The sequence below is a fragment of the Hypomesus nipponensis genome, chromosome 9 (assembly GCF_054491055.1).
Source record: "Hypomesus nipponensis isolate SF chromosome 9, ASM5449105v1, whole genome shotgun sequence".
NCBI lineage: Eukaryota > Metazoa > Chordata > Actinopteri > Osmeriformes > Osmeridae > Hypomesus > Hypomesus nipponensis.
Genome location: NC_140369.1, coordinates 26,246,496 through 26,260,194, shown reverse-complemented (window position 1 = coordinate 26,260,194; position 13,699 = coordinate 26,246,496). Strand labels below are relative to the sequence as shown.

General features: G+C 39.7%; 1 protein-coding gene across 5 annotated transcripts in view; it reads right to left on the bottom strand.

Moving 5' to 3' along the window:
- Nucleotides 1-13,699, bottom strand: part of LOC146274026 (NACHT, LRR and PYD domains-containing protein 12-like) — a 55,968-nt gene that overhangs the window by 41,608 nt on the left and 661 nt on the right. For 4 of the 5 annotated variants that reach the window (XM_084704434.1, XM_084704435.1, XM_084704436.1 and 1 more), the window contains exons 3-5: nucleotides 12,792-13,020; nucleotides 10,686-12,498; nucleotides 10,383-10,550 (exon numbers count right to left, since the gene is read on the bottom strand). In XM_084704434.1, the coding sequence (XP_084560560.1) occupies nucleotides 10,383-10,550; nucleotides 10,686-12,498; nucleotides 12,792-13,020 (2,210 nt within the window). Of the gene's footprint in view, nucleotides 1-10,382; nucleotides 10,551-10,685; nucleotides 12,499-12,791; nucleotides 13,021-13,699 lie in introns of those variants that run through there. The other variant, XM_084704437.1, reaches the window with a different exon arrangement.

The following is a 13,699-nucleotide window of genomic DNA, read 5'->3' as shown; positions in this document are numbered from 1 at the left end:
CTGAGTAAATAGCTGTAGTGAGGTCAGCAAGTCCACACAGAGCCAACATCTTGCCACACCTGAAGAGTGATTCAATCACATCAGACAAACCTAATCAGCCCTTGTGACACCATCAGTATGCTGATTACCCACCAAACGCCAATTTACCATGATAGTTGAGGAAAACTGTTCCTGCGGAGGTTGTTACCAGCCAGGTAAGTAAATGAGTATGGCCATCATCAATAAATGTATCTGAAAATGTATTTTATTGGAAAGTATTATCTTATATTATAATTAGACGTGAACTGTTACCAACATAAACCTTAGGTAACTACAGGGTAATAGTAGAGTTTTTTCTTAGTAATTCTGCTGGAGCTTGGCCGTCTTTATCCACTTAGTAGCAGTGGTATTTACCCAATATATTTGTCCTGTAGTTTCCAACCTACTACCAGCGGTATTTAAATAGTAATATTTAGTACTAGTAATAGTTAGTTTCCAGGTAAATACTAGTTTTGTTTTCTGTCTTTACCTAATTATTACCAGTGAAAATTAACCAGTAATAACCACCACGTTTGTATTTAGTTAAATACTTATCTCTAATTATCTCTATATTTACCACCTTGGTACCAATCGGTAATTACCCAATAGCACACAAAACATACCCTTTATTTTCTAGATAAATACTTAGTACTTAAAGGACTGTAAAAGGAAAGGTTACCATGTCACAGGCAATTTATATTAGCCTATTTCTGATTGGGGACAGGCTTTCTCTCTTGCAATGATCGTTATCTGGTTTCCTCTCAGAATCAAATGAAGTGCTAGCACCCAATTTCAAACGTTACATTTGTAGTTTTTGGCACAAACAACCTTCCATAGTATATTAACGGAAGTGTTGGTTGGCAAGCCTTACGTGTCTCGATTTACAGAGTTAGGTTCCAAAACGCGATAAACGCCACTTTTGAAATAATTGAGTTCCCGCCTAAATAAATATTGTATTTCGCCGGTATTGAAAAGTCCATATTCGATTTTACGCAAAACGCGATATCTGCCGTGTTATTCTACACTGTTTTCTCCCTTTCCAAACCGCGACAAACGCCAGTCTCCCTTCTCTGCAGAATCTGATACATCCACTCAACCAATCACAGCGCACTATTCCACGCGCACCATTCCATGTAAATAGTATTGGCGGCGCCCTGAATGCAGCCGGCATCCTAGTGCTCGTCATCTTGTTGATAAACAAGTTGACAATAAACAAACAATACAACATGAATACATTTGACGGTATGGATGAACCTGTGATGGTTTCTGCGGTGGGGAAAAAAAGGAAACCATCGAAATCGAATCATGAACGTGAAAAAAACAAGAAAATAAGGCACTCGGGAGGAGGAAAAATGCCGACAGTTAAGTGTTCTCACAAGAAGGCCACTAACTTCTGTCACACTCTGAATCAGCATCAGGGGTTCAGGTAAGAAGTTGAATTGTCCATTTTTGTAAATTCTGCATTAAATTGCAGTTTTATAAGGGATGTTTAGACAATGTTACCCATGAATGTTATCATTCACACTTACACTTGTAGATAGTAAAAAGGTGCTCTACATTGGGATGCCCAAATGTATGCATCATATAAGATTTCATTGCTCAGAATTCCAGTACAGATTATGTAGGCCTAGTACAGCTCTATAAAACCTGAATCCAATTACCTACGTATAAAAAAAGTGTCCCTACCAAAGCTGAGACCAAACCTACGCCCTTGTTACAGGCACCCCAAAAAAGGGGCAATTTTACATTTAAACACAAATGGCTTGATTCAATTAGTCAAACGGACATAAGCGATGGTCCAGGTAGGCTGGTGAAGCTTTCTGATATATTAAGCTACGAAGAAGCTATCGGAGTTCTCTGCAAACTTTGCTCAGAGAACTGAGGTTTGCGCTCAGACAAATTTCTATTAGCTCAGTGCGGAAAAAAATTGGATCCCATCCCATGTATTATTTTGGCACACATTGTAGATTTTGTAGAGGTTCTTGGGCGGATAAGTGCTAAGTCTTAAATGGTTTAAGACTCATCGAGCACCGTGTTTTTGTGCAAGACGGCAAGTGTAGAAAGCCACAACAAGAATCTTCCTTTAGGGTTTAGCGTATTTTGATCGTAACCTATTGTCTGGGTTTACAGTGACGATTTAAGTAGGCTAATTTGTAAGATGTAGTTTCATTAGGGGCTGTGGTATCGTGGGAAATGTGGCTATTGGAGCAAGATAGGCCAAACAGGCCTATGCGATTAGTCTACACATTCGGGTATTTTCTGGTGTGCCCACGATAACCAGCTGTTTTTGATGAACCCAGGCCATACAAAATGTTGCTTAAATGCCAATCAATTTAGCTCCATTCATCCATGAGCCTGAATAGCTTCAACGGACCAACAATCATGTGTTTTTGATCTAGTGCGATCGAATCCCTCTTCATGCCAGCTTGCAACTGTTTTATTTTCTTAGCCTACAGCAGCAAATATGAGATGCGACTGGAAATTCGCCAATAATGTTGAATGTTGTGTGAATTTGTGACGAATCTGGTAGAGGCCAACGGCAGCTAATGCTGTTAGGTGAACGCACAGCTCGCATGCTTACGGAAACCAGGTAGTCTGGAAACCAGGGTGATAACACCGTGGGTGTCCAGCACCTGTGCTAAGGGGATAGCCGTAGAGCTACCTGTATGAGGGGTGACAGTGGCATCGCACTGCCGAAAATCATACAATGTAGACAAGCTTTGCCCACAATGTCTGTGTCGTCTCTGCCTTTTTATCATTGGTGACCTAGTAGCCTACTTGGTCTTTGATAGCAGCGACGTAGCGCTGAAGTTACATTTGTAAACATGGCTTTAGCTCGTGTGAATTGTAACTCGTCTGCAAAGCTAACAATCACTGCCACCTCGTCTTCATAGGTGGTATGTTGGCTATCACCGGTCTCGAAGTCGGCAACTGTAGGCCAAGTGGCTGGCTAGCTGGCGAAATAATAAAAGGACAACATCAGTGTGACTATTTCAGCTAGAGCTAGCTACTGTAGAGCTAGTGTTGTTGTGCTGTAAATTAAATTGCCAATAATAACAAAGCGCTAAGAAACTTGACTTCAATTTGAAGCAGTACTGTAAATCCAAAGGTATGGGTAGCTAATGTCTTGAATGGTCTGGCTTCACTTCAGGTCTCGTCTTACTAATAAAGCAATATAGTACGAGTGGGGTTGTTGAGGAATATACCACGGGTGGTGTTCGGCCGTAGCCACGAGGCCGGAGGCCGAGTGGCATAGGCAACAACACCTGTGGTATATATATTGCTTTTATAAAACAATTTTATAGTCAACCAATTAAGATTTAAATACAGCTATTGATTTAAAAAAAGTTTATTTTGCCATTGTTCCTCCGCAACGAAAAAATAGTTCCGGTGTCAACGTCAGCTGAGCTATTAGCCCGAAAGCTAACGTTATGCTAGCAAGATTCAAAGGCAATAACATTGTGTACGGTTGACAAACAGTAAATATAATTTTACAGTATGTTTGACAAGAAGATTTGCTAGCTAACCAGCCATGTCACTATCCCAAAATCAATATCAATATTTTCACGAACAAAGTATCGGCCATACTAGTAGTACTAGGCTACAGTGCGGCCGCAGCCTGTGGAGCGAGTTGAATAGCAAATGGATGTGAGATGACCGCATCAAAGTTGACATTTTCTCCAAACTGTAATTATAATTTGACAGTATGTTTAACGACAAGACTAGCCAGCTATTGAGCCATGTCATTGTCCCCAAATAAAATCCAGATTTTTAAGAAGAAAATAATTGGCCATGTGTAGAGTTGCTGCTACTGCTTTTGTTTCGGCCGCAGCCCGTCTGAAGAAGATTGACTAGCGAGGTCAATAGAGAACAGGATGTGAGATGAGCGGTTACGTGACACTGACACAGTACATTCTGAAAAGAAACATTTTTCAAATACGTTATAATAAATATTGAAGTCACTCATTGTTGTAAAAACAAGTTAGCTTGTTAAAGTCTTTCAAATTGTAAATGGAGGCTTTGACTCGTCCCCGTTGTTATGGTTACTTATTTGTATCAACGCGAATGTTTCATCGCGGAGTGATTTATTATTACAGTGAAAAGTCAGAGTGGGTTGTTGTCAGATAATTCAACTCATGGAACGTCTCTCGTCCAATCAGAAACAGCTATTTAAGTAAAAAAAAAAAAAATTGTTTTATAAATGGTAATAATGGTAAGGCTAGATAGTTATAGCTAGGTGCCTTATCGACCTAGCTATCCACATAATAGCAGAACGATGTAGCGGTGGCAGTGATTGTCTTCTTTGTTAGGCGTAGCAACGGTTGCTAGCTGTCTTAGCTAACATTACTTGGCACTAATCACCCCCCACTACCTGTACATCTTGCACACGAACAGTGCTCGATAAGTCTCAAACTATTTAAGACTTCAATATCTATGTTCTGTAGAGCACTTATCCGCCCAAGTGCCTCTACAAAATCTATAATGTGTGCCAAAATAATATATCCTGACAAGCCATGCTGATCAATTTGATCTATAAGGCCAGCATGCTCTCTGACACGACTAATGTCTTCCATCATCTACCGAATCTAGGTGTTCCCTTACAAAAAAGAAGTATATTAAAGTATACTATAAGTATACTAAAATATGGATATTACACTTTTAGTTCACTTTTGGTATACTTTAAGAAGTATGCTTAGAAAATAGTTCACTTTTGATATACTTTTAAGAAGTATACTTAAAAAAATTGTTCACTTTTGATATACTTTTAAGTATGCTATGAAAATAGTTAACTTTTGATATACTTTTAAGAAGTATGCTTACAAACAGAAAATTGTATACATTTCTTCTGGAGTAGGATGTACGTTTTCTATTATTATACAGCAAAAACAGTCTAAATCATTTTTAAGTACATTACAGGTTACATTTTTTAGATCCATCTCATTCTAATGATGAATGTCTATGAAAATCTATTATGAATTGCACATTAAATCTTTTTTGGTATTGAAGCTGTAACCTTAATTACTGCCAAAACATTCTGACGCCCTATAATCTTATACAAATAATTATCAATTGGAGTATTAATGGAAAAAAGCGAAAAAGCTACTTGAGAAAGAAGCAGACAGAAGGGTTGCATTATGCATTTGAAGGTTATACTGTCAAACTGACTGAAGAACGAAATAACAACATGAAATAATGAAGATAGTGTGGCTCATTGGCTAGTCAATTCCCATGATGCAAGGCGTTAAATAGTGTTAAAATTTGCTGATAAGTTTGCCGTTTGTTCGAAATACAAATGTAACTTCATGAATTTTGTTTTTAAATGTGTCTGCTTAGAATGTAGAGTTTTGTTGCATGGTAATTGTCATTGTTGTGCTGGTTTATCATTGTAACCATAAGTTAAATGACTGTTACATTTCATAAGAACAGCTGGATTTTGCCAACGTTAATGTTCACGCTGTGAATAGCTTCTTTCAGCTAAAAATCTGCAGTGAAATGTTGCAAGGACCCCGTTCTCACCAAGTGACTTAAGATCTGAGGCGTTTGAGGGGCCCCTAAACATTTTTATACATTAGTAAGTAATAGTAAAATTAAATTTAAATATGTACTTATGAAGTACTTACATTAAATGAAAGTGCACTTGAAAGTATTGCAAAGTATACTTTAAGGCTCTTTAGGAAGTATACTTGATGAACTGAAAGTGCACTACACAGGATACTTTGCAGGATTAAAAAATAAATCTTGAAATACACTATAAGTGTACTTTAAAGTGTACTAAATGACCTAAAAAGTGGGCCAATTCAGTTTACTTAGTACAAAAAAGTATATAAATAAGTACACTGCTAGTATACTTTAAGAAACATGATAATAGTATACTTTTTATACTAAGGCCGAATCCCAATACGCCCCCTTACCCCTTCCCCTTAGTTTTGCGCGTTGCCCGTGAGAGCTAGTGGTGTCCCAATACTCTTTTTGAGCTAGGGGTAGGGCTAAGACTAAGGGGTATACACCCCTTAAAACCAAGTAAGATCGGGAGCTTACTTGAAACCTAGGGCTATGTGAATACTGCGCGACCGGCAACAATGGCGGCCAGATCATCCAGAGAGTCAGATAAATGTAATATTTTCGGCTTAATTAATTGATTAAAAAATTAAGACAGTCTTGTTTTGTGTTATACTCAGTCCTGAACATATATATTTGCAACCATTTTCCTAATTGAAACGTTTCTAAAAATCGCTAGTTTGGTACGCTAATGTTACAATGCTGAATTGCACAACAGTCCTGCATTTCTCTGACTAGCATGTCTACAGTTTCAAGTAAACTCCATTAGCAGCGAATTTCGTTTAATATCAGTGCATAACACAACTTGCTTTGGAGATATCGATACGTGCTAGATGACGTACCTGTAACCAAGTGGCGTCCCATTTCTTAGGGATATGTAGCCCTTACCCCTCAGTTTCGAGGGCCAAGGGCTAGGGGTAAACTAAGGGGAAGGGGTAAGAAGAAGGGGTAAGGGGGAGTATTGGGATTCGGCCTAAGTATACTTGTAATTATACTATGTAATTATTTAATGCTATATTTATATATTTATTGGCATGTTTTTTTTATTTCAGAATTTATTACATAGCCATATTTATTTATGTATGTATTTATCTATTTATTTACCTATTTATTTATTTAATTTTGTATAACTCGGCATTCCATAAACTTGATTGACGACACACAATAAAGGCAAATTGCTTCATACAGTAACAAGTGGTTGTGATCACTTTTGAGCAGTTTAGCTCTACCTTGAATAGTTAGAGATGAAGCGCAAACGTTAGCTGCCCTGCTGCATGCATCGAACACATGACGTTCCAGTAACTTCATTCCATGCTGTGTGTTCAAATGCTTCCTCGTATTTGTTGTATTTCCTCCCTTCGACGAAATAGACTTTTTACACGTGTTACAAGTGGCGTTGTCATTTTGTTGTGTGAAATACAACCAAACTTTAGAACGCTTCTTCCTAGTTGCCATGTTTGCTGCAGTCTGTCTGAATAAACTATAAAAGTTTGCGCATGCGCAACGGCACAGAGAATCGTTAACAGAATCGTTAAGGAATTTGCTAACGAATTCAAGGAATACCCATCCCTAATTTAGTGCGTTGTGTATTGTTGCAGTTAATGTGCAGCAAATTGATCTTTGAACAGGAACATACGGTACTGCATTTTTAAGTTTGTATTTTCTTAATACTTTCTCTTCGTAATAAGCATTTATTATAACACTGCATTTAACCTTTTGATTGTGTTTGTTTATCATATACCTGCTAGGCATGTAATAACTTTGACATTGATATAGTCTACATTTCATTGATTTATGCCTGTATTTCTGTTTCAGAACCACACACATTCACCTAAAGCTTTATTCCAATAAAACACCTAAAAGGAATATTTTGTCTGCATTCTGATCGATGCATCCTGGTGGCCACAACCTTTTGAAGACTTTTAAAATTATACAGTCTTTCCCAGTCACCAAAACACCAATGATAAACATTTATAAACAAAACATGCCTTGGAAGGCTTTGACTATTCAAACCGCACCAGCACAACAGCACCGTCAGAATGTTCCACCACAATGATCACTCTGTGAAGCATACCTTAGTGTTCACTATAAAAGTCTTCTGTATATATTGTAGCGACCCAGCAGAACTATGGGGGGGATTGATGGGGAGTTATGGGGGGAAGGAGTTGCCCTAGTTCAGCCTGATAGGCCAGTTTGGGTTATGGGGCGGGGACAGCGGGAGGAGTGGGAAGTTGAGCCAAATAGGCGCCAGTTCGGAAAATAAGGCAGGGAAGAAGACACGCTCCTACAATCGACAGTTAGCGAATAAGCCACGCCACTACCAGCCGCAGTTAGCTATAAACCCTTTTGTTGTTTTGGGCACTCCTCCAACCCCGGGATTAACCTGTACACTAGGCACAATAAAGCCTGGTTCTCCGGTTAAACGTCAGCTACTCTGTGTCCTCGTCATTCCGCTAGCTAGCCCCCGCGGTGTCGGGCCGTAAATGCTACAATATATATATATATATATATATATATATATATATATATATATATATATATATATATATATATATATATATATAATTTATTAATACTCAATGAAAAACATTTGTTAAAGAAAATGCTTTGGAATGCTTTGATATATAGTGCTGCATGTTTCATAAATGTCTCCTCATGGAAGACTAGTGATTGTATCTCTTTCCTGCATAAAGTTTACACCTTTTAATTTAACAATTAAACAACCATATTTTCTAAATAACGAGTGCAAATATGTTGTGGTGTGTGATTGAAACTATTAGATGATGATTACAGACCTCAGACTCTCCAGTTTGCAGAGTGGATTTTCCTGTAGAGAAGAGAGCACCTTCATGTCTAAAATCTGTAGGTCACATTTACTCAGGTGCAGTTCTCTCAGGAAGGGATTTGACTTCAGTGCTGAGACCAGAGAAGCACAGCCTTCTTCTTCGATGTGACAGCCTGACAGCCTGAAGAAGGATACCATGATAAGTCCTACAAACACTACTACCTTTTAGAGGTAGAAATAAAGGTCAGAAAATCACTTTAACTCTCACCATACAATGACATTGTTCTATCGTATCTTTACTATTGTTTTGTGTAAAACATGAATACAAACCTCAGTGTCTCCAGTTTGCAGAGTGGATTCCCCAGTCCAGCAGAGAGCAGCTTAATGCCGGCATCCTTCAGATTGTTGTTACTTATATCCAGTTGTCTCAGGAAGGGGCTTGAATTCAGATCTGAGCTCAGAGAAGCACAGCCTTCCTCTGTGATGAGACAACCTTACAGCCTGTAGAAGGTTATAATGATTTATACCATGGTCTGGGTGAATAATCTATTCTGATTGGCTGCAGGGGTGTCCATTATAGGGTGATAACGGACACCTACTGCGTCATTGCAGCAAAACTGTCTTCACCGTTCTAAATTATTCCGCTGGCAACATAGTATATGAGCCTGTACAAAGTGTCTGAAATAAGTAACCATAACAACAGTGATGGAGTCAAAGCCTCCATTTACAATTTTGAAAGACTTTAACAAGCTAACTTGTAATTTACAACAATGAGTGACTTCAATATTTATTTTAACCTATTTAAAACATGTTACTTTTCTGAATGTAGTGTGTCAGTGTCACGTAACCGCTCATCTCACATCCCATTCGCTATTCACCTTGCTAGTCAATCTACTTCAGACAGGCTGCGGCCAACACGACAGTAGCAGCAACTCTACACATGGCCGAAATGTTTTTTCTTTAAAATCTTGATTTTATTTGGGGACAATGACATGGCTCGATAGTTGGCTACTCTTGTTGTTAAACATACTGTCAAATTATAATCACTGTTTGGAGAAAATGTCAACTTTGATGCGGTCATCTCTCACATTCATTTGCTATTCAACTCGCTCCACAGGCTGCGGCCATACTGTAGCCTAGTACTAGTATATGGCCGATATTGTTCGTGAAAATCTTGATATTGATTTTGGGACAGTGACATGGCTGGTTAGCTAGCAAATCTTATTGTCAAACATACTGTAAAATTATATTTACTGTTTGTCAACCGTACACAATGTTACTGCCTCTGAATCTTGCTAGCATTAAGTTAGCTTTCAGGCTAATAGCTCAGCCAAGGGAAAGCCGGTGTTGGTTCTATGAGCTGAGCGGACTATAAAATATCAGAGTTGGCTAACGTTAAAAAACGTTAGATTTCTTTTGCAAAACGCCTGAAAACATGAATTAATGTTTGTAAAAGATAATCGTTGGCAAGTGACCATGGTATAAGCGGGATAATGCCCTTCGAGGTGTCCAATATCACCTGATAATGGACTCCGCGGAAGCAACTCCGCTGGGCGTCGGACGGTTCACGCCTCCGCATCGTCCATTATCAGGTGATATTGGACACCTCGTCGGGCATTATCCCTTACATGGATTACAAACACTACTATCTTCTAGATGTAGAAATAAAGAATATCAGTCTGATCATCTCCTATGGGTGTTGAGGTGAGTTACTGAAACCAGCTGAAAAGAACAGGGGGACAAGGTGTTCTCATATAGAGCTTCTCTCCTCTGGAACAGACTTCATGTTTCAATCAGGCTCTCTTAGTTTCCCTGGTCCTGACCTCCTGCCTGGCCTGACTCTGAACCTGCCTACTGCCCTGTACCTGAATGACTTGATTACAACCCTTGACTGCCATGACTATTCTTTGGCCAGACCCCTTGTACCTTTAATAGACCACAAACATACGACCGTTGTGTGATTCAGTGCGTGGTGTGAGATTACAACTATGGTTGTGTCATATTGAACAGAAATACAAACCTCAGTGTCTCCAGTTTGCAGAGTGGATTCCCCAGTCCAGCAGAGAGCAGCTTCATGCCTGAATCCCCCAGGTGGTTGTTACTCAAGTCCAGCTCTGTCAGATCTGAGGAGGGGAGAGCTGAGGCCAGCGCTTCACAGCACCGTTCTGAGAGGTTACAGTCATTCAACCTACATGATATAAGCAAAACGTAAGAAATCATAGTCATCGTTTGTGTGACAGAATCAATTATACGATTTTCAAATATTACATCACAATATGTGCTAAGTCGTATTGTTATTTAAATTATTATGCCTTATACATACAGAGCAGTTTTGGAGTCTTTGACCACTGGCAGCAGCCTCAGAAGACCTTCCTCTGATCTGGAGTATATCTTCAGGTCAAACACATCCATCTTCTCTTCTGAAGTCAGCAAAACAAAAACCAGAGCTGACCACTGTGTAGATGAGAGCTTTTTCTCACTGGAGAGACTTCCTGAGCTCAGGTAATGTTGGATCTCCTCCACCAGAGAATGGTCATTCAGTTCATTCAGACAGTGGAACAGATTCATGCATCTCTCTGGAGAGGGATTCTCTCTGATCTTATCCTTGAGATACTTGACTGTTTCCACATGGCTCTCTGTCTTGTTACTTTTCTGACTCAGTAGGCCTCGTAAGTGAGTCTGGTTGGACTCCATTGAGAGGCCCAGGAGGAAGCGGAGGAAAAGGTCCAGTTGTCCATTCTTACTCTGCAAGGCCTTGTCCACAGCACTCTTGTAGAATAAGACTTCTGGTTTATCTCTGAAAAGAGCCAACAGTTTGTTGTAGCTGGAAACAGATGGAGTCTCAGACATCAAATTCTCATCATTGTTGATGAATGAGAGATACACAAACGCAGCAGCCAGAAACTCCTGAAAGCTCAGATGGACAAAGCAGAACACCTTCTCCTGGAAGACTTTACCATCCTGTCTGAAGATCTGTGTGAACACTCCTGAGTGCACTGAGGCATCACAGACATCAATGCCACACTCTGTCAGGTCTTTCTCATAGAAAATCAGGTTGCCTTTCTTCAGCTGGTGGAAGGCCAGTTTTCCCAGTGACAGAATACTCTGAATGCTCTCTTCATCCCAGTGTGGATCTGTCTCAGTTTTCCCAGCATACTTCACCTTCTTCTGTTTGGTCTGTAACACCAGGAAGGTTGTGTACATCTCAGTCAGGGTCTTGGGAATATTCTCTTTCTTCTCTGTTCTCAGCATGTCTTCAAGAACTGTACAACAAATCCAAGAGAAGACTGGAATGTGGCACATGATGTAGAGGATCCTTGATGTCTTGATTTGTGAGATAATTCTCCTGGCCAGGATCTCATCACTGCATCTCTTCATGATGTACTCATCCTTCTGTGGGTCATTGAACCCTCGTACCTCTGTCACCAGGTCAACACACTCTGAAGGGATCTGATTGGCTGCTGCAGGTCGAGTGGTGATCCAGATGAGAGAAGAGGGAAGCATGTTTCCTTTGATCAGGTTGGTCAGCACTACATCCACTGAAGTGGACCTTTTGACATCACACCAGCTCTTGTTCTTTTTGAAGGCTAAAGGCAGTCGACACTCATCCAGACCGTCAAAGATAAACAGAACGTTGTACTTGTCGTAGTTGGAGATTCCTGATTCTCTGGTTTCCGAGAAGAAGTGATGGACAAGTTCCATCAGACTGAACTCTTCTCCATCCAACAAATTCAGCTCTCGAAACGGGAGAGGAAAGATGAACTGGATATCCTGATTAGCTAGTCCCTCAGCCCAGTCTGTGATGAATTTCTGCACAGAGACTGTTTTTCCAATACCAGCAACTCCTTTTGTCAGAACAATTCTGATAGGTGTGTCTCGTCCAGCTGAGGGTTTAAAGATGTTGTTGCATGTGATGACTGTTTCTGTTCTTGCTGATTTCCTGGATGCTGTCTCAATCTGTCTCACCTCATGTTCTTTATTGACCTCTCCACTCTCACCCTCTGTGATGTAGAGATCTGTGTAGATCTTATTGAGAAAAGTTGGGTTTCCTTGTTTGGCTATACCCTCGAACACAGTTTGAAACTTCTTCTTTAGTTCAGATTTGAGTTTCTGTCGACAAATCTCAGCATGCTCATCTAAAGAAAAAACAACACGTGTTAAGTGTGTGTTTTTGTTAAACGTAGTTTTGAGTATTCACAGATTATGAACTGACAAAGTGTCCTCTACATTCAATTCAAAACTTATTTCACATCTATAATAATTAATGAGGTACACACTACAGTAATGCAACAGTTTAGTATACTCACACATAATATTCAAAGGAATATATACACAACATTGGGCTACTCTGAATCTCATAACGTTATTTGTATATCTAACCTTGTTCATATACCATCAATCAACTAAGCCTAATTATGGAGTCTCTTACTTTTCTCCAGAGTGTCAGCCAGCTCCTTCTGGTTCATGTTCCTCAGGACGTGCAGTGTGATCTTCAGAGCTCCCTCTCTGGCACTGTTCTCCTGCTTCTGATATTCAGGGTCCACCACTTCCTGGTCCTCCCTCTGACTCTCTAAGCCTTCTGGGAAATCTGAATTCAGAATCCTCTTCATCCTTTTCAGTTCTTTCTTCACAAACCTGATGACAGTGTCTTCAAGCACCTGAAACAGGGAGGGAAGATATCACATGAACAAGGAACTTGTTTGTACTTTAGATTAACCAGGGTTCTTGCAAGTTTCAGTAAGTCAAATTAAAGACCTTTTTAAGACATTTTAAGACCATAGAGTTTGAAATTTAAGACCTACACAACGCATTCCCCAAAACATATTTAAATCAAAAGACATTCTGAAAAAAACATGTAATTTCTATGAATTTCTATGAATACATTTCTATTTATTTCTATTTCATTTAAATTAAAAAAGCATACATTTAATTTACAGATAAAGCAATCACATTAGTAACCGAATTGAATATTTTTGGGGCAAAGTTTGCAGCGAGCCTGGAGCTGGGTACTGCTTGTAACCAACAGCGGAAATCGCTGTGATCTAGCCATAGGTGCGTTCGTCTTCATGCAGCACCGGCGTTGTCTGCAGCCGGCTGCAGCGCTGCATGAAGTCTGTCCATGTCGAACGCAACTCATGTCTCGTTGAAAGTACACTTTCCCATTTTCCACACGCCGAATTTTAACAAACTCTGAGGAAGCAGAGATGTATTTTGCATGCAGGTATTGCAGTTATCACAGGATTTGTAGTTTTATCACCGCGTATGTACCAACACCAATAGGCTGTCCTCCAGAAAGAAATACAACACACCAAACCAACGTTCTGAGGGCAGCGTTCT